Source organism: Zosterops lateralis, assembly GCF_965231275.1.
Source record: "Zosterops lateralis genome assembly, chromosome: 2".
Taxonomy (NCBI): Eukaryota; Metazoa; Chordata; class Aves; order Passeriformes; family Zosteropidae; genus Zosterops; species Zosterops lateralis.
Genome location: NC_139763.1, coordinates 76,181,958 through 76,203,571, shown reverse-complemented (window position 1 = coordinate 76,203,571; position 21,614 = coordinate 76,181,958). Strand labels below are relative to the sequence as shown.

The following is a 21,614-nucleotide window of genomic DNA, read 5'->3' as shown; positions in this document are numbered from 1 at the left end:
CAGTAATTCTGAAGACATGTTATATCTCCTCTCAGCACTCATTTTATTACACTAAGCAAGCCAAGCTGTCTTGGCCCTTAGTAAGAAATGTCCTCTTCTCCCCCATTGTCCCTGAACTCAGTCCAAGAAAAATGTGGTTGCTCTGTACCATGGGGACCAAAACTGTACAAAGTATTCCAGAAAAGATGCAACTACAGCCTCATTGGTCACATGCCTAGTACGCTGAGAAATTTTCTTTGCCCCTCTTCAATAACCAGTGATATACCATTTAACAGCAAATACTTTTGCTATTAATCTCTACAGGAGTGACCTCTTTGCTAATTTTTGGGCTGTTCTATTTCACTGCAAATCAATTCTGTGCTGCTCAAGGTCATCCAGCTTGCCTCTCTGATACTCTGATTTTCCCATTCATGAGCAATGCACTGTGTGTGCTGCAAATACCATTAAAATGCTACTCTGCAGGCTGTACTCTGGTCCCTACAACATCCCAAAAATAAAAGTGACTATAAGATCATCCTTTTAGAAACTCTTATTAGCAATCTGTCCCTGGCTGGATACTCTCTTCTGTCTTACAGGACATTGCCTGCCCTCTGACTGCCACGCGCCACCTTCTCCAGCACAAGGGACTGTTTCCTGTGTGACACTGAGTGAGATGTGCCTCTGAAGTCCAACTACATTTGCTAGACAGCATTTACTTCCATTCCAGGCTACCCTTCAGTCTAGAATGAGTTTCTTTGATACGGAGATGTGGAGTTTATTTTCTAGTTTCCTGCATACCTAACCACCTATTTCGCTGACAAGTGCCCTGTAGGCATTCTAGGTCAGACTCAGGAAATGTGAAGGTGCCCTGGCTACTCTGCTGCCATGGATGCTATAGGCTGCCACTGCATTCACCATCTCCATGTCAGCCCTGGCTCACCTTACTGCAATTCAGGGATACAATCCTGGTGCATTACACTTACACTGCATCTGCTCCTCACTCCCTTTCTATTCCTGTTGTATATAAAGGAGACCTGCTTTCAGAAGTGACTCTTGCTGCCTTATGGTCTGCAGTGCCCATCTTTCAGCAGTGACAGTGGAGCAGTCTGGAGGTGATTTGGCTCCTTACTCACCTTGGGTCTGTGTCTAAGCACACCTGGGCCACAGTGGCATCCCATTTTGCAGGGCTTGCTGGTGCCCCTGTGATGGCCCGTGCTGGCTCTGCCAGGGCAGTGGGAAGCAAACATCAAGAGGGGTCCTGATCAGGGTAATGCTGCACATCCAAGTGGGGAGCTTGGGAGGAGTGATCCCATGAGCCAAAAACCTGCTGTCAGGTCAGTATCTAGTGCCCTTGTGAGGACAGGGGTGAACTTCTGCCATGATGACTGGTAGGGTTTTGGAAGCAGCCTCCCTGGTAATAGGTGACTCTGCCCTGAGCAAAACTGAAAAGCTGATACTTCACTTGCCTGGTAGTGTCCAGGTGGGCAAAAAATTCTTTCAGAGTTAACAGAAGGCAGTGACAGCTGGTTATTTCAGGTCCTCCTTCTTGGTGTGACTCATACCAAATGGGAATGTACTGAAAGGCCCCAGCACCAGGGATAGAAGGAAAAATATTAATGAGAGAGAACCTCTTAGGAACAAGCTATTAATTTTCTGACTTCTTTCCACTTGGGTTTCTACATATTTTTAATAGATTCAAACATGGTCCATAATCAGAGAAAAATAATCATTAACAAATACAGTGTAATTTCATTTAATATTCCAAGTTTTCCACTGTTCTACCAGGAAGACCTGCTAAGTGCTCGGACATGCACACTTAAATTTTCAGATGTACTTTGGGAGAAACATGGAAGCAATAATAATAATAATAATGAAAAACTCTAATGGAGCTAAGCAAATTTAATTCTAAAGCTGAGTACAAAATGTAAAAGGGTACTGGTAAGGGACATTAGCTATCCTAGCAGCAATCCTAGCCTATTGATTTTTTGTGAAAGATCCATTTGTTTTTGAGCTCTCTGTCAGAGGATGATGTTTAATTCTGCTGTAAGCATGCAGAAGGAGCATGTGTTATGTTTCACAGATAATGCAAAACAAAGCATTTGTTCACCCTCCTGCTTTGACTGAAAGGCATTGCATTTTCTAGAACAACAAAAAAGGACTGCTATCCAAGCTTTCTAAGATGTTCGATAATCATAAAAATAGCGAGAAAATCTAATCTTTGAAGAATAAAAGAACCATTTTCTCTTATCTTTTCCAGGTTTTTGATGTGATCAAAAGCATGCAATTTACTGCACACAGCACAGGATACTGCTTACTGGGGAAATTGTTTAACCTGAGTTTTATCAAACAGCTAAATTAAGGAAAAACCCCAACTATTACAACTGAACTTCCAGATCTATTCCTCAGAAACACCACTGCTGTTAAAGCTAAATACAAGTACTTTAGAAGCAGTTACGCTTCTCATTTCTCTTATGCACAATTTTACAAATATCAATTGTAAGTGACACTATGAGTAAAGACCAGATAAAAAAACACCTTACATTGGCCACCTTTTGCAAACAATCTAACTAAACCATGTATCAGTTTTCGGATCAACTTGCCAAAAAAATGGCCTTGAAAGTCCTTCTAAACACCAAACTGAGACCATAATCTCAGGACCAGGAGGGTGTGTACTGGGCCACAATTAGTGTGTGACACATTTTATTTGCATAAAATATAAGCATAACCAATTAGACTAAGGATGGCTGTAAAATTATAACAGGCTAAACATTTTCAAAGCGATGAAAATCAAGACAAACAGTTTAATTCAGTTTCATACTGATTACCTGGAAAATGTCACAGAAAATTGAAACTGGCAAAAAAAAAATAAAAAGAAGTTGTAAACATCATTTAATACAAAGAAATATGGTAGGATTACCAGAGGTCAGAAGCAGTGACAGGTATGAAAAACAAGCTTTCACTTTAAAGAATGTAAGTAGAGAAAATGGTACGAACCATAAACTCTATTTGATGGCACACACAGACTCAGAAAGAAACTGGTGCCAAGAGCCTGGATGGAACAAAGATAAAAAACATGACATTAATCTGGAATGTGACACAGTGGCACAAATGGAGGATGACTTATGCTTGCACACACAGAGATCTTCCCCAGGGCACAAGGAGATGCTTCCCCATATCAAAGGGACACCCACCTACCACAAATCACCACCAAGGGGTTACACATCACCACAAATCACCACCAAGGGGATACACATCACTACAAACCACCTCCTCCCAGGGGCCATGGGCACAGGTAGGGCCTCTCCTCACTGGCAGGGATGTGTGAGCATTTGCATATCTTCACCACCTTCCCATAGGTGCCGAACAGGGTTATGCTCAGAAAAAAAGTGATGTTTATGGGTGCAAGCAGCTCTTCTGGAAACTGAAAATGGGTATTCTCAAAACGACAGGCACAGTTAGGTTTAACCTACATGGGGGTGTGATATCAATATCAATAAAAATTGCAGGAAATAACTACAAAGCCCATCTATGGAGAGGCCAAGGTGACACCAAACCCCTGCCATCCTGGCCGTCAGGGCTGGTCTGTGCAGTCCAGGCTTTTCAGCTGCCCACCTCCATCAAGCTGTTCAAGAAAACATTGGGGAGAGCTCCTAGACACTCTGGCAGAAACACTTTGCTCTGTAGCATAAAAACTCTGAGTCTTTCCTGAACACCAGACAGTATTTTTAAAGTACCAAACCCACAGACTGTTTAGTTTTTACTGCTGGTTTTTAGCACAGCCCTCCTGGCCACCCTGTCCACCTTTGCCCACTTTGTCCAGGAGGACTAGACTTGGAGTGAACCAGCAGTAGGCCCCCACCTATATAACAGTCTTGGTTCCAGCAGCTGGTATTACAAGCATTGTCTCTGTTCTTAACCTATTCCTTAATGCGCCTGGAAAATGTACCTGAACCAGCACTGAGCTAGCCCCGTCAGCACACAAAGTTGCTGCTAAGGTGGGAAAACTGAGCGTTTATTTTCACATATTCCTGATGGAGATAAATTATGCATATAGGGAGCAGAGTGTCCTATTTTCTGCTGCCTTACATTATCTTCTCTGAGTTGGTTTTTTTGCTCTCTCTTCAGAGCTTAATAATGCCAATTTTTCTGTATAAACACATGCATATGCAAAAAGAGGTGGAAGACCTGAATCAGAACATGACTGACACATTCAGGTTTTTTCCTAACCATCAGCATAAGATAAGCACACAAGACCTTGTGTACACCATGCCTGCTTAGAGGAGAGGTGGCTCAGAGATAACACACATATGTTTTTAAGTACAGTGCACATTTTGAAATAGGATCTCATTTCTCATCAGACACAAAAGTTCCACCTCGTCTATAATAAACAGCAATTGCTTTGTGAATGGCTTAGGTTCCCACACTAACACAGCATTCCAAATTTCTTGTAGAGAAAGGAAAGTTTTCAGTAGCCTGTTTCTATCACTAGTGACCTCTTCAGCATGCAACACAAACCACACAGAGCAGTCAGACTACCTGTCCTCATGATGCTCAGGTTCTTTGAAGAATTTTTTTTTGTTTCAAGTTTATTGGCTTGGTGTGAGATAAATTTTTGCAGTCCCAAGGTGAGTTTTTTTTACCATGCCCTACAGCAGTGGAAAAATTAGCCTTATACTTTCTAAGCGGTCTTCTCAAGTTTCAAGGGTTTTTTGTTATTTTCATTTTTCTTTCCTCAAAGATAAAATTCTTTTTCAAACTTACCCGTAAGTCTGAAAACAGTGAATGCCAGGACTCACAAATGCCATTAACTGTGTTGCTCACAGTGTTGTCAGGAGTGACAAGAAAATGAAAGAAAATATGATCTCCATGTCAGAACTTCTGGACTACATCTATATTAAGTGGTAAAATGAGGTAGAGATTGATCAGATATGTGTGAGTCATGTCTCCAGACACAACTATTACCCTGTAACACAAAGTGGCCACAACAAACTGCACACTGGAAACAGCCCGGGGCTTGTGCTAGCTCTAAACTAGCCATGCTAAAAATGTGATGTGTGCAAACAACCCTATGGCTATGCCTTGAATCAAATACATCCTGTTGAAAAGTCTCTGCTGACAATTCTGGGTACACAGACTTACTTATTAGAGGGTCTGATCCTGCAAGAGATTGCATTTAAGCTTCATTTATATGGTTGATGGCTGGACAACAATGGTGCCAAGAATCAGGAACACACAATGAGACAACATAGTGTCTGATTCCTGCAGTCTGAGGAAAAGTTTATTACTGTTTTTCACAAAACATGACCTAAGGAATACATCAGGACACAAATATTGATTGAAAGGAAGGATTTTTATAGCTGCCAAGCTCAGAAGTATTATTAAGGAAAAAAAAAAAAAAAAAGCTTCTTCAGGTTAGGAAAGGGACCTGGAAGATAAGTTTGATCTACCACAAAACACCATTTTGTACAATTAAGCTATACTCCTGAACAAAAACTATTAAAATGAAAAAAAAACTCCTATTGTTACAGGTCACAGAAGAATTGGATGTTGTTTGATTCTGCTGAAAATGATCTAAAAATAAGATACACTAATTCCATCAACCTAAAAGCTATTTTTAGCTTTCAGTGCTATAGATGAGTTGCAAAATATGACCCTGTGTTGTTATAGGCTCAGACCTTCTCTAATTAAGCTCTGACTAGTTATCAAACTAACAATTGAGGAAAACAGAACTGCATTTTTCTTGGTATTACAAGAGATAGGAAATATGATTTTTTTTTTTTTTTTTTTTTTGGCATGCTACATATGCTCAAAATCAGTTCAACGGGGAGAGAAATCTGTGGGTTGGAAAACAGAGACAGGGCTGCAGGCAAAGAATGATGGCAACACCCCAAGCCCTGGGCTGGAGGAGGTGTTCAGTTCAGTAGCACAAAGCTCAGCAACATATAAGGGGTTATTTCGTGTAACAGTGCCACTTAGCCAAAAATTTTCAACTATGATTTATCTTATCAAGTCTAAAAATGACAGGAACCCTGAAACTAATAAAAGATGTGTGTGTGAATATACATGTGTAAGGGCAAACCAAAAACACACTGCCATGTCTGTCACCTATTTTATTATGAAGACATGGACTTTATCATGTGCTCAGGGCAAAACCAAAGGTTGTAAATTTAATAAAGATGTATGCATACAAAACACAAGTCAGTTACACAGCACCATGATTGTCTTTGGAAATGTGGTTTAGAGTGTGAAGGTTATTGAAGCCAGAACCACTGTGCAGAGCAAACAACAGCAACAGCCTGTGAGCAAACCAGCATCCCCAGCAGGGAGGAAGGACTTTCCCTGATGACCTGTGCCTGGGGCTTAAAACAAAACTAAGAATTGTTAAAATTTTTAAAAGGAAAATTTTTTAAAAGGAAGTGTGGAGATCCCAAGAGTTCCACTCATCAGGCCACCTAAGGAGGAAGGGGGTGGGATGAGAATAGCACAAGCTTTCTCACACCCACCAGACCAGTGGTTCAGTGTGGTCCAAAGCTGATTTTCATTCTTTCACCTTCCTGGTTTGGAATCTGGGATTGTTCTCTATTTTCCAGGCATGAAATTTCTTACACTAGAGAGGACCCAGGTAAATCTGGCAGGCACAGGAGAAGTGAGTATCCAAATAAAACAGCATGGCAGACAAACCCCTTTGTTCATCACTCATGGTCTGGCCATGCAGCCCACCCTGCTGCCATAGTGTCCCAGACTGGAAGCTGGAACACCACCACCTGCTTCTGTACTGTCTTTTAGAAATTAATTTCATGGCATTTTACAATTGATGTGCCTATCTTTGAGGTGGGAAGGTTTCAGGCTATGAGAGGTGTTAGGGCAGTGGTGGAGCCTGGCCTGGAAGCCAGCACTCTCCCCGAGGTCATGATGCTGCATCCAAACCCATGGAAAATGCAACTGCATGCACAACCATTTTCACTGAGGACATCCAAAAATCACTAATGGTATCATAACCCAACACGAGGAAAGTCTGCTCTGGGAAGATGTAACCTAATTGTTTTTAGATTACACGCTGAATGGGAGGAGGAGCCCAGGAAACCTGGGACCCCAAAGAGAGACTGAGCTGACAAAAGAAAACCCATTAAAGGACACATTTCCACTGTTAGGGCAGACGGGCTGTCAGAAGTCATGCAGACCTGCCTAAGCAAGGTAACCTGGCAGGTGACACTGATGCCAAAATGATTTTTGACAACACCACCACTCATAACACAGCCCTGGTGATTACCAGACTCAGTTGCATTCACTACCATAGAGACATTGTAAAAAGTTAGGAAAATCTGGGGCAGTTCTGATAAGAACGTCAAAAACTCTGAAGGGATTAAATAGCCTGATTTTTTGGATAAGATTAAAAGCTAAATATGGACAGTATTTCCTGACTAAGCAAAAAGCAAAGTGTGAAAGCACATTGCAAATATCTAAGGGAGATATACACCCACAACAAAAAGAACAGACTTCTTTATCATAAATCAAGAAGGAATATAATTGCAGGCAATGGTATGGCATAAAAAAAAAAAATAAATTAAAACTTACTATGCAAGAAAAAATGTCTTTGCAATAGTGATTTATTAGTCCACGGTTAAATGTTCCGTATGCATTTGTTATATTTAAAAATTATACTAGATGATCAAACAATGAATTTACAATACAGAAAATTCTTGTCCTGAAGGGAAGTTGATTGAATGACCTCACATCAGAATTCTAGGTTTGTCTGCATAAGACATAACTGGAGGGAAAAAAAAGCGCCTAAATTTAGATTCAGTAATCTTAAAACAATCAGTATCATCTGATCCAGAGATGTAAGTAGTTTACAGCAGTTACAGCTGTTGCAACAAACAAGGCAAAGATTTATTATGTAAGCAATTAAACACCCATTATACACAATGCATTGTGTTCCCTGGCTTGCCAAGAATGACAAAAACACATTGAACAGTGCTAAGGTTGAAACAGACCCTGCAACCCAGACTTTGCTAGAACTGTTCAAGTGCAGGATTGTGCTGCCAGGCTTTGCAAGGTGCAGACACACAGTCAGATAAATAGTATTGGAAGAGTACAGAACATGAAGTTGTGCCTTGGAGCCCCTCTCTACAAAAGGCTGTGAAGACATGCAATCCTTGTTTTGATTTAAAAGACAACTTGCAACCAACACCTGCTGTGATGGATTTTCACAAGTTCCCCAGTGCAGTTGGAGGTCTAGCATGTTTCAATGCACCATACCGCTTTTAGTATTTGCTTCTGACAGACTTCCAGAGGAAGCAGACTGACTTCCTACTCTTCTCCAACACAGTTGATACACTTAAATTAAGCTGTGCACCTTCATCTTTTGTAGAAAATCTAGAGCAGAGTCTGCTCAACAGGAACAGGGCCTGGAAAGAACTGGCCATTCCCTCTTCTCTTGTGGCCACAGTGGTAGGTCAGACTAGTGTTGCCACATTAAAGAACCAGAAGGAATTAATTAACACCTCTTTGAAGCATTGCAATAGAATGTGCCCAATTAAACTTTTTACAGAATCAAGCATGGCATCTCTTCTCCCAACAAATCTGCCATTTTAACTAAATTTGTAGAAAACACCCTCCAGATTTACCAAACCAAAATAAGTTCTTCATATGTTATGATTATTTCACATGCCAACATTCTTCAACTGTTGCTGAAGTGGAAGTAAAGGACAGAATATGGATTTACAGAGGCAGCATTACATCCTCAAGTCAACAGTCTAAAATAGTCCTGCTTTTCAAACAAACAGCTAGTGTGATCGACAGGTTAATGAGTGCTGTTAAAGAAGTTTGACAGTGTAAATGCACCTCATGTTCATACATACTGATGTGCTTTTAGGGTTATCAGGGGACAATGGTTGGATTTAACCCTCCTCTTTAGTGCAGATACAAAAGAGGATCACAAGTCTACCACCAGCACTGATTGTGTGTCTATGGCAGGCTCAGTTCTCTACAGCATTTCCTGCCTCTCCCTCTGGTGTCTTCTTAATGGTCAAGTCCAAGCAGACAAATTAGCTATGGGGCCTTTCTATGTCTTCAAACACAAACTGAATTAAAACTGACTGGTCTCTTGTACAGTGCCAAAACACCAGTTCCAAGCTATTTATATACTCCGTTTGCTTGCATAGCCACAGGAAGTAAAATCATAGAACGGAGGGTGGTCTTTGTCCTCTCCCAAGTTATGCTCATAGTGCCACATAAAATGTACCCCTCATTTCATGCACTATGATTTTTGGTGTTGAATCCATCCTAACTTTCTGCTACCTACACATATTTAATGTTAATTTAAAATATTGCTTTATAGATACCATAAGAAAGCTGTCCAACTCACCTGGTAAGTAGAATTATGGATTTTAACACTGGTAAGATCTAAAAAAGGTTTTAAGTATTAAATCTCTTTTAAAACTGACTGATTTACCCAGAGTAGTTGTAATAAAAAATATCTTGAATATCTACCATTCATTTTCTAACCAAACTTAATTCTGAAGATTTCTAGACTACTAGCAATCATTGATTTGTTTCCCTAATTAAAACAACTACATAAGATTTTCCCAAGTTTGGGAATAGGTTTAATTTCTTACTTGTCCAATAGAACAATTTTGCCACAACCAGCATCATGAACTCTGGCTCACTGAAAGTCTACTTTTCATGTATTCTGTGTGGTGTTTGTTTGTTTGTTTTTTGTTTCAGGGTTTTTTCTGGCTTTCTTTTGTGTGTGTGTGGTTTTGGTTTTGTGTTTTTTTTTTTTTGGTTTTTTTTTTTTGTTTTTGTTTTTTTTTTTTTTTTTTTTTTTTTTGTTTTTTTGTTTTTTTTTTTTTTGTAACAGAGATTGCTTGACTGTAATGACATTTGAAGAACAGGGAAAAGATTAGCTTTCATATTGAATTTTTTAATGTATCCAGATATAATACGACTAAAATGTGACTATGAACCAGGAACCAGTATGGGCATGTGTCCTGGTTTCAGCTAGGGTAGAGTTTATTTCTTCCAGCAGCTGTTACAGTGCTGATTCAGAAAGAGAATGGTGTGGATAACACACAGATTTGGGTTTTTGCCGTCATGTTTATCTTAAGTCAAGAACTCTTTCTTTCTCTCCTAGTATCATGCTTTGCCAGTGAGGAGGCATGCAAAAGAAACTGGGAGGGAGCTGGGACAGCTGGCCTGAACTGACCAAAGGGATATTCCACACCACAGAACATCACTTTTTGTTTACTGTTTGTTATCATCATTATTACTATATTTTACTTTATTTTCAATTATTGAACTGTTCCTATCTCAACATACAGATTTTACTTTGATCCTCCTCCCCATTCCACCAGGGTGGCAGGATGGAGAGAGGAGGGGGGATGAGTGAGCAGCAGTATGGTGTTCAATTTCCATCTGAGCTTAAACCACAACAGCATGAAAGCTAACAGGACAGAAAATTTACTGTGAATCTTCACACATGCCCTCATTTAGTCTAATACGGTGGCAAGACAATGGCCAGTTGCTATGATACCATGGCTCCCCTTCATTCAATTAAAATGCTGAAGCTACTATTCTGCCAGTATTACACACTTCCCAACAACGGCAACATTCCTGTGGCTCTTATCTGCTATTCTTACATGCTATGACCTCATGGCTAACATGAATGTGTGCTCCTTGGAATTTGCATTTTCCAATTTGCTTCTGCTGTATTTTGCAAGAAAGCATCTTCATACTGGATGAGACTTTTGAAACTCTTGATTATTTTTGTCTAACATAGGTAAGTAACCCTCTTGTACTGCACACGATGATCTTTTCCTGTTGGTGTCTTTTGTACATCTAACTTTTCTTGGAAAAGGGGAAATTTCCTCTGGGTCACTAATTTCCTCAGAAATTCTTTAAACAGGTAAGTTCTGACTGCAGGAAATGCAGTCCTTCAAAATCTAAAGCTGTTCTAAATTAACAATTCCTCTAAGTCACGTCAGAATCAACTATGTGAGACAGGATACTGGGTTCAAAAATAACAGACTTGTGTTTGTACAGTCCTTTGAAGGTGCAAAGGGCTGCATTTCCTTGTCCTTGGCCACCACCATGAGTGTGGTGAATTCTCATCCAGTGTATAGCATGTCTGGGGTTAAGATGTATCATTTTCAGCAGGAATTGGACATTAACAGGACTACTGCCATTTTAAGACATATCAATGACAACACCCTGCAAAGAAGCCACACTTTAACTGAGCTGTCAACAAATCAAGGACAGAGAAGAGCAAATGGCCAGTTCTCCCTCATGCTGTTCAAAGAACAAAACTGTCAGGCACACATGCTTGCAGCTGAGAAAATACAGGCATAAAGGTCTATTTTCCTTTCTGATTAAAACAATTACTTTATCAGTTGAAGTCTGACAGCTTCCAGGAGCTTCTGTGTGTTTATATGGTCCCACTGCTTCTGGTTCTGCTATCTTCCTTGCAACTAGGTCTGTATTTTCCTGGCCATAACTCAATTCCTCATTCATGTTCCCAGTCAACTCTTCATTTTTGAAATATATTCAAACACAGTTCTCAAGTTCACAGTCAGGTTTTGCAAAAAGAAGCTGATCTAGTGAAATGGTCTTACTTTTGTCTTGCTTTTATACCTGATCCATTCCTGCCCTCCCTCCTTTCGTGGACACAGTCTTTCTTATTTCAATAAGTCCACTTTCTCTTTAAAATCTCTCATTCATTTACCTCTTTTCCTTCCCAACCACACCAACATGACTCTTCTGGGTTATGCAAATACTTCCTTCCCTTCGTTACCTTGTTAAAAATGTTTCCTTACTGCCATTCACCCTCTTGAGTCCAAGTGAAAGTGCATTCATGTGACTGTAATGAACAAGTGACATGTGGACACATTCCTAGTAAAGAGGTAAGGCTCCTTCTTTCATGGTGTGCTTGCCAAGTTTCATACTGTTAGTCACAGCCTCTCTGTCCTTCGGTTTTGTAATTTTTCCTTTTGTTTTCAGGAATATTTGCTTGTCTGGGGCTTCACCTACCTCTCCCACCACGGCATTTTGGTGTTTCTGCTGCCTTCTCTCTCTCTGTGGACTTGACTCCTACTATGTGTGTTTGCCTTACCCACAAAAAACCTTTATTTCTGAACTGGTACTATATTTAACAGTCCTCCTTTGTCTTTGCTACTGCCACTGTTTCATTGCCATTCCTGGATGATCCTGTACCAGCCCTTCCCTTTAGTACTTGTAGCATCCTCTAATGCCAAGCTGGTAGGTGATTCCTCTTCTCCCTGAAATCTCTGAATTTTGAATGGCTTTAAAAATTAAGACACAAAACAGAGAGAATCCTAATAAAGTTTAAATTTTAGAGAGCCACATAGCAGAAGGATTGGGACCAATCTTAGTGTCTGAGACAAGAGTAAACATGGAAGGGGCATCAGACCTTCAGAAGACCTGGCAAGAGAAGGACTATGTTAGGATCACAGCCTAGGAAACACTGGAGGACAATGCAGCCTGGGACAAGTGACTGCGAAGCGCTGGGTCATGTCAGGTTTGGCTGCTCTGCTGCAGCCCCAGGCTCCCTGTGACTCACATGCTGCATTCAGCTGGTGCATTTTAGACTTGAACACCTGCAAGTTTTCCCACCCTGGAGGAAAAAAGTTTGGGTGGACAAGACTTAGGATTCAGTCAGTAAAGGTTTAGGGTTTTGGAAGCTGTGAAAGGATGCTGAAGGCAGAAAAAGCTCCTGGTTTGATGCAAGTATCAGAATGAATCTTTTGATCAGAAACTTTGGCTGTCCCCGGAGCAGCAAATGCTGGCTGTGAAACTGATAAACTGACCATCCAGACATGCCTTCTGAATCCAAGAATACCCTTTCCTTATTACCAAGCTATCTGACTCCTGCTTTCGCTCTTTTTTTGTATCCTTCACTATCTTTTCTTCTGCTCTGAGTGCTGGGAGAACCAGAATGTGCCTGCCTATCACACTGCTTTGCTCTTCTATCATGCCACCTTCCTCTCGTCATCAAATCTTGCAGGAGGACAGGCTAGGTCATGTGAATTAAGAAGCAGGTTGAGGGCTGCTGGATTCTCAGGAACCCTTATTAAATGGAAAGCATTCCTCCTCCCCATAGAAAATTACTCTGAGATACTCAGTGTCTCAAGATGCACCAAGAAGTAATACCTCTTTTTAATGTGCTATCATCTTATGTTGCTGTTTAAAATTTTTAACATCTTCCAAAGTTAAAAAAAAAAAATTGTGCATAGATAATCTCTTAAATTCCCTGCTTATGTGAAGTTGGAGAAGTAATGTTAAAGATTTTAAGCAAGTCTTATCTAATTAGAACCTAAGACTTAATTACTTCTCTCCTGAAAGATGAGCCTCTGGCAGATAATTTTATGAAGAGTATGCCTTGAGCAAAACACAGAAAATAGTTTTCTTTCAGAACTTAAGAAAATAGCAGTTTCATCATATAAGATTTTACATGCTTTGCACATGGGTTGTATTATAAAAAGTCTTTGCTGTCCAGTATATACAGGTAATCAAAACTGAAATCAGAGAAAGTAGCAGAACTGATCAACTTCTTCTTTTTCCAACGTGAACTTTGTTTCATGTTCAACCACTTTATTAACCAAGAGATGCCACTCTACCCCATTTTTTTCCTTTTGTACTCCCAGCAACTACTGGGATTCCTTCAGTGGATTATCTAATAGCAGGGAAGTTAGAGATGCACCATTATCACTCCTGTTGTCACATGAGATATATTACATGGAGTTTCAGGCAGAATATTTTGTCCTGGATACAGAAATGAATTAGCTATCCATTCTGGAAAGAAGTGACAAGCTGAACCAGAAGTACAGCAGCAGACTCATACAGCTTCCAGACTGGCTTCAGCTTAATATTAATCATTCCTTCTGATCTTTATGAATCTGTATTCCCACTGGTGAATCTTTTTGTGATTGTGTTAACTCTTAAGGGCATTTATTTATTGACTCGTTTAAAAAAAAACCCCTTAAGCCTGTTGCTGCACTACTTGTGCAGAAAAGTGTAGTAAAATACAGGGAAACAGTTGTTTAATTCAGAGTGATAGCAGTGAGTGCAAGTATCAGGATAAGGTTCTTATTTTTCCCATTTTCATTTTCTGATTGCTCTTCCAATTTTGTTTGTTTTCTTCTGAGCTTAACAGGTAAGTATTAAACAGTTTCAGCCCAGAATTTGAGCAAACTTTGACTGGTCAATATTCTTTGCATGGGAAAGTAATTGAATTTTATTGTGGTGTCTTACCCCTGTTTGTGACTAATGCTCTCTCTTTGATTACAGGAGTGGTGACCTACATACAGCGTGTTTAGCAGAAAGCTACTCTCTGCAAAATTCCAAATATGAATTCAAACTCAAAGTTCCTCCCTCCACCATACCATTAATTTCTTTATGGCTCCCTCATCCATAAAACTTAATTTTTAAACAAGACAAAATTACTTAGGATTTAACACAATCATACATATTTTAATGCATAAGCTTATCTTGGGACAAATGCTCTTATTTTCTCCTGTTTAATACCACATGTCCACATGTGTATCTGTAGGTATGAAAAAGACATATATGTAACCTTACATCTCTATATATATGCATGTTTATACAACTATATATACATGTGTTCCTAGTTTTTTGGTAGCCCTTGTTTCCAATAATAATTTTAGTTGAAGTTCCAAAGTATGTATTTCATTTAGGATTAACCAAACAATTAGTAAGGCAATAGGAATTTATTGCTATAAATGTATAACAAATATATGCCTTTTACAATAAACTTAAAATAATGTTTGTAATTAGCAAACAGAATCCAACATTTTCTAGCTGTCTCATTAAAATGAAATTAGATGCAGAGTTGGGAATTTTAATTCCAAACATTCACCTTTATTGGTGAAACATGTTCCCAAATGAGTTCCTAGACTATTTCACTAAGTGTGCATGCAAATGAAGTAATAAAACATGGGAGCCAATCTTGTTAACATTCCTTTTCAGAAAAGAACTTCAGAAGGAAACATTGAAAGAACTTCAGCAGGAAAAAGGGTACTATAAAAATTTATCTTTCTCTGCTTCAAGAATTTCTACACTGTTTCTTGTGAATGATTATGCCCTTAGAGTAAAAAATAATATAACAAAAAAAAAAAAAAAAAAAAAAAACAAAAAAAAACAAAAAAAAACCAAAAAAAAAAAAAAACCCCAACAAAACAATTCAAACAAACAAACAAAAACAAAACCAAAACCAAAACCAAAAAACAACCCCCCCACCACCACCCTAGAAAACCTCAGTACCTTCTATAATAAAATGTAATGTTTCTAAGGAAACTTAGTAAATAAAAGACTTTAAAAAATTTAAAAAAAAAAAAAAAAAAAAAAAGGAGAAATAATGGCTTTAAGTGATAATGGTAAGGTGGAATTTCAAACAAATTTGCAATCAAATGAAGCTCATGCCTAATACCTGTCTAGGTCTTGCTCTAGACCATTTTTGCTCTAGATCTGTGAAGCTTAAAGAAAAACACAATTTTTGAAGAGGTTCAAGGAAAGCAATTCTTTTTGTGGATACCCAGACTAAGCTAACAAACTGCACAGCTACAACTGGGGACTTTTGAATGTGAAGTGTCGAGTGTAGAGGTCAGCCTCCAGCTGTGCACACCTACCTCCTCCTGCAACCAGCATTTAGGAGAAAGGACTTCTTCCAGAGAGGTTAGGACACTTTCGACTCTTAGACAACTTGAGATCATCAGTAGGAAATGGGACACATTCAACTCACTAACAAACTCCTGGAGTCAGGTCCACCCTGGAGCTCCCACTCCAGGGAGTGTGATAACTTTGTGAGGGAAGAGCAGATCTGGGACAGGCAGCAGCATGCTGGACCTTTCCCGTGCCTTCAAGACCACCGTCACTGCTCCCCCTCCAGCCTTCCAAGACCCTCAGACCCACAGAAGGGAGTGTAGAGGTGCCAAGACACAGAGGATGAGGGAAGAGGAAGAGGAAGAAGGTGGAGGGAGACAGCTTTGGCAAGCAAAAGTTGCTAAAGGCTGTAATTAGATGGTCAGACTTTATTTCAAAGATTTTTCTCCCCTGTCCATTATATCGATACAGTTAAATATTCACACATATCAGTATAGTTTTCAATCTTATACTGTTAAAGACCATCCTTGTATCTTTTTGGTCTGATTTTCCAGAATCACTCTGAGTTCTAATCCCATGGAGCCCTTTTGTCCTACATGGGATTTTTACTTTCTGTACCTTGTTTAACAAGGGGAAATGTGATACAAGTGATACAAGTCTAATTTATGTCTTCTCTAGAAAAAGAATTGCCTTTTGTTTCTCCAAATGGTACTGATATGTGAAGTTAATAGAAAAACACAAGTATACAAAGATAGTGTAGGATGTTTCTGCTAAGCTCTGTGGTGCCTTATTTGTATCTCATGTAGAATGCTGATCTAAGTAAAAGCTTGATCTTCATCAAATCTAGTGAACTTCATTGACTTCCTTAAAGATTTATAAATGAGAGGCCAAAGAGTCAGGCTGCAAGGCTGCTTGGCTGCATGAGTAACTGTGAGAAATTCATCCAGTCATTCTGGCATGATGCACAGAAGATGGAGCTGATCGATAAATTCCAAATCACTTGCTTTATTTTCTCTGGAAAATTATCAGAGTCTAGTATACAAATAAACAACTGCCACGCAGATCCAAACTCCAAACATAAGAAAATGCAAGGGAATTAAGAGATTTGCACATATCTCGTGCACCATGTTCCAAGAAAGGCAGCAGGAGTAGCCCTTTGTTGGAGAAGGTTAGGAAGGGAAGGAAAAAAGTCAGTGTAAAGGTCTTTAATTTCATCTCGTACAAAGTACCATATGTTTTTGCATGCTTCATTAATGCTCACTCTGGTTTACTGACTAGAAACACACAGCCAGTCCAACCTTCAGGGGTCAGCAGTGCTCAGCATATCCATGAATCGTGCTCTAGACAACTGTGGGGGCTATGGAATAAGGGCTGACTCTGCTCAGTATCAATCCCGCACTTGTAGGTTGGAGAGGTTGGAATCTGAAGACCAGCTGAGTACAAATCATCCCCTAAGTCACAAATACCACCAATCACCTGTACAGGGATCTTCTCTGAAATAAAGTAGTATTTCATACAGAGGGTGCACTCAGAGATTATTCTTGTAAATAGATTTGCTAGATTGCAAATTCACTGTTTACTCAAAATTTTGAAATGAGATAAACAAGCAGCCTTTTCAGAGCTTTCTAGTGCAGAGTCCTGTGTCCTATGAGTGATAACATGCATTTTTGGAAAGCCTAATACTATCTGTATATTCTCTGGAATAAAACTTGCTAAATACTGGAGTTTCTGTGGCTGTGCTGAAATACATACAGTATAAAGAGAGGCTGCTGCTTCACCTCTCATTTTTATGCCCAGTGGTCTTTCATAAACTGTTCTGCCTGAATTTGAGTTTTAGTAGTTTATTGTCAAATTAGAGTTCAGGATGTACTTACAATTTAATGCCTTACTCCACTATAAGCCTAACAATTTAAATGCAAGGGAGCAAAATCTTTATAGCTTTGGTCTGTCTTAAAATGTGCTGTTTATGGACTCTTTTTAGCATACACAGGCATACATGCATGCAAAGCCAAGAAGTGGAAGTGAAATGACTCAAACAACGAATCTTTCCTGTTACAGCATTATTACTATTTCAGGCTTTTTTATTCTTGTTAAAGGACAGCGGATTGAATAAAAAGGGAATAAGAAGTGTGATGGATAGGAAAATATAATGATGACAGTATAATAAATTATTGCTTACCATTTCCTGAGTGTTTGCAAAATCTGCCTCTTTCGAGCTACACTGCACCAAAAGCATTATAATATTAATGAGGGCAATACAAAGGAATACATATTTGTATCAAAATCTACTTAAGAGTACTGAGCATTCCTGCTCCCTAAAAACAAAACCAAAATAAAAACAAAAAAAAAAAGGGAGGTTTTCATCTCATTGGAACAGTACATGACACACTACTAATGCTTCTGCATATACAGAGGTATGCTGATATCTGATTAAAAATACAATCTGAGCCTTAGTACACTGTCTTGCATGCAGACTTTTATTGCATACAGAACAAACTACTCTTATATCTAAGAATCACAGCCATAACCCATCAAGGTATTTTTATTTGATCTCAAATGAACAGGAAAAAGGGGTTCACAGAGCAGCCATTTCTTTGCTATTTCTGCAGCATCTCTCAAGGCAGTGGCAGTGCAGCTTTAGTGTAGAAAGTGTTAGTGCTTCCGAAACATGTTATTAGACTAGATCTTGAACTGAACTTGACTTTATTTTATATTTAATGACACAACGTCAAAAATACCTTGATCTGCAGTAATGCAGTTGCTGGAATAAAATTACTTTCAGTCATTTAGTGTTTTGATCCCATGGTTAACTACACCATCCAGTCCTCAAGAACTGATGCTCTTTTACACTGCAAGCTGTCTCTTCAGCCTTATTATCCCTAGGAGACTTACCACAAGAGAGTAACATATCTTGAATCCAGGTTTAGCCACAAAGTAGTCATCGGATTTGAAGGTTATCTTTATGTGATTTGTTCTTGATGTTATTCTTGGGGGTACTTCCTTGTGTCCACACCACCGTCCTCGAATAACTGTGCTGGTCTCTGATACATCTTCCACTTCCACAAAGTCATACCTGAAAAGGAGTATGAAGAATCAGTTTTTGCTGACTCTGGTTACAGATGGTGTTTGCAAATTGACAGGAGCACAGCTGGAGACAAAAAGACAACTTTGCCCTATTCTCCACCCCAAAACATCAGACTAAATATTACAAATGGTGCACAAGTTTTGTGTGCCACAAAATATGCTAAGCTGCAAGCTACTGCCTGAGTGTTCAAATGACTGATTTCTGTGCTCCTGGAACATGACAGCATTTGCTACCACATTAAAACAGCAATAAGAGGCACTTGCATGTGCTTAGTATACAGTAAGCACACACATTGCGTTTCATGTGGTGGGTAAATAATTTAGAGACCTGATAAAATATTATTTAAGGCAGGCTGCCCAACCTGAGCAGCTGCAAGCACTTGTGTGTGCACTTTCTGGTGGTGGCTCAACTCCCTGCTGTAGCAGCAGCAGCAGCCACAGGCACCCACTTGCTGTGTCAGTCACAGGGCTAGAGAGGGGCAGCCACTGTGCCAGGAGCAAAGGGAGATGCTGGAGGGACACAGGGCACTGCATGCTACTGAAAGGTGCTTTTTACAACTCTCCTTGTAGGTGGCACATTGCTCCTGTAGCTGTTTTGGAAAGATTTATGTCTGGCTTTCAAGCAGGAAAGCATGGTGCTGCTCTGTGTGCTGCAGTGGGGAGTTCATGTGCATGCTGTCACCAGGGAAAATGCAACAGCACATTTTATTCTCTGAAAAGTCACACCTGGGCCAGGCACTCGTGCCACAGCAGTGGTCCCTGAGCCCAAAGAGGGCTGTGCCAGGAGCAGAAGGCACTAAACCCCAGGGATGAAGGGGCACAGAGGCAGCACTCACGGCTCCAGCCTGCGCATTCGCCTGCTTAGGTGTAAATGACCATATAAATAAATAAATAAATAAATAAATGACTACTGTTATTGAGCTGGAGAATAAAGAGGATAGAGAATAAAGTTCTGCTTTTACTAAATCTGTGACAAAACTTCTTTCAATATCTTTGGATCCAGCATTAGGCCCCACACATTGCTGCCCCCATGGCAGAGGTGATGACAAGAGGGGCAGGCAGCTTGAGTGCCATCCTCACAGTACAGTTAAGCCTTAAAACTCTGGAGGTCTTTACCAGGAATGTTTTCTATTATCAAAGCATCTGCTCCCTCCAAAGAGGGAGTTCAGAACTTTTAAGTTATTCTTGCTAGCAATGCACTGCTCCTCACCCCCAGGTCTGTGAGCCAAGCACCCTCCTCCTTGCCCAGCTGTGGGAGCTGAGTAGCTCTGTAAATAACAGACCTGCTTTCCTTTTTCTGCTGAGAGCCCATGAGAAAAAACCCACAAGTACTATGTGGTTTGAGAGTATCATCTCTGCTGCTTTTATATCCACAACCCCCAAATTTCAGAGAACAGAAAATAACAGATTCACCACGACCACTTAAATCTGCCCAAACTCTGCTGAAATATTCTTTTTTTGTAACACACCAAAATTTAGTTCCAGGCAGAGATAAATTTGCCTCAATCTCTCTCCACCATCCCCAGCTCCCACTCCCTGGTAGTGATGGATGTGATACCCAGCAGAGCTCCCAAGTATCCTCCCCTGTCCCCCGGGCAGCACAGATGCCTATTGCAATACAAGGGGTGTGAAGTCCAGCAGGAGATAACCTTGTAAGCTTTGGTGAAAGCTGTCCTGACTGGCCTCCCCACTTTTGGAGGCCAGAAGCCAGACTAAGTAGCAAAACCAGGGAAAATCCATGGACTTTCAAGGATTATATCTGCTTTCAACAGAATATGCTTTGCTGCAACGATCATGGAAGTAGGTGTATTCTCAGTTGCTTTTGTGCATCCAAGGAGCCTCAGAGGCTGGGTAATTTAATTGCTTTTCAGAATCATCTCTTATCAAGTGCCTGTGGAAATGCTAACTGCACTTCTTGAACATTCTGTGAGACCTTGAATATTTCCTCTCCTTCTTCAGAAGCTCTGAAGAAATATAGCTCTGTTAAAATGTACCTTTTCATTCCTCAGCCTGAATGAATTTCAATCAGTTCAGTCTTAATAGTATGCAAATTACAATAATTAGCACTAATGAAAAATTGAAAGAAAACACTAGAAAGTTTCTGGAGAAAAAAGATTAAGGTCAAAAGCAAATACAAAAGCAAGGTAAGGTGCAGAGGTCATGAATTACTTGTCCAGTATGCCCAGCCTTCCAGCATACACTCAGCTCTCGGCATTCATTTCAATTAAAACAGTCCTGGCTGTCTCTCTAAAGCAGCACTGCAGGGATTTTCAGGGACTGAAGCTGCAGAAAGGATCTAGTTTTGAAATATATATTGAGCATTAGCAAAAAATCCAAATGCACACAGTACTTAACAGACTTAAAACCATCACAAGCTGTCTGACCAAAACATTCCTCACTCTAGAAGTAATACTACCCAAATAAAGGTCTTCCAGAAACTCTAGGGAAAGCTTTACTGCAGAAAAGGATGTGATATTTCTCCAGCTTCTATAGACACTATGGATGATGGAAGGTCTTTGCTTTTCTCTGAATTCTAAATTAGCTGCTCTGGAAAAAGCAGGCAGACTGTCTTCCAAGATGCTCTCCAAGCACATAATGCCAGTAACAGCTTGACTTTCCCTCACTGTGCCACCACCTTTAATGGCTTTTGACAGAGAATACTTCATCTTTTTTTCCACAGTAAATTAGCCCTCTGTTTCAAAGTTGCAATGCTTTAAGGTCAGCCACAGTTTATCCACTATGTAAATATTAACAGCCCGCTTCTGTGTGCATTAGGCTCTAAATCTGGGAAAGCATTTGGGGTACTGGGAGGTTACTGTTGTTACTGACTCTGCTGCTGATCTTGGACCAACATCACCAGAGCAGACCTGCCAAGGAGCAGGGAAGGAGAGCCAGTTTTAGGCTGCATTCTTTTA

General features: G+C 40.0%; 1 protein-coding gene across 4 annotated transcripts in view; it reads right to left on the bottom strand.

Annotated features, from left to right (window-relative positions):
- The window catches only part of PDGFD (platelet derived growth factor D), a 141,430-nt gene that overhangs the window by 36,119 nt on the left and 83,697 nt on the right, over positions 1 to 21,614 (bottom strand). For 2 of the 4 annotated variants that reach the window (XM_083884808.1, XM_083884809.1), the window contains exons 3-4: positions 18,508 to 18,688; positions 17,795 to 17,836 (exon numbers count right to left, since the gene is read on the bottom strand). In XM_083884808.1, coding sequence (XP_083740934.1) covers positions 17,795 to 17,836; positions 18,508 to 18,688 — 223 coding nt within the window. The remainder of the gene's footprint in view (positions 1 to 17,794; positions 17,837 to 18,507; positions 18,689 to 21,614) is intronic. The other 2 variants (XM_083884810.1, XM_083884811.1) reach the window with 1 other exon arrangement.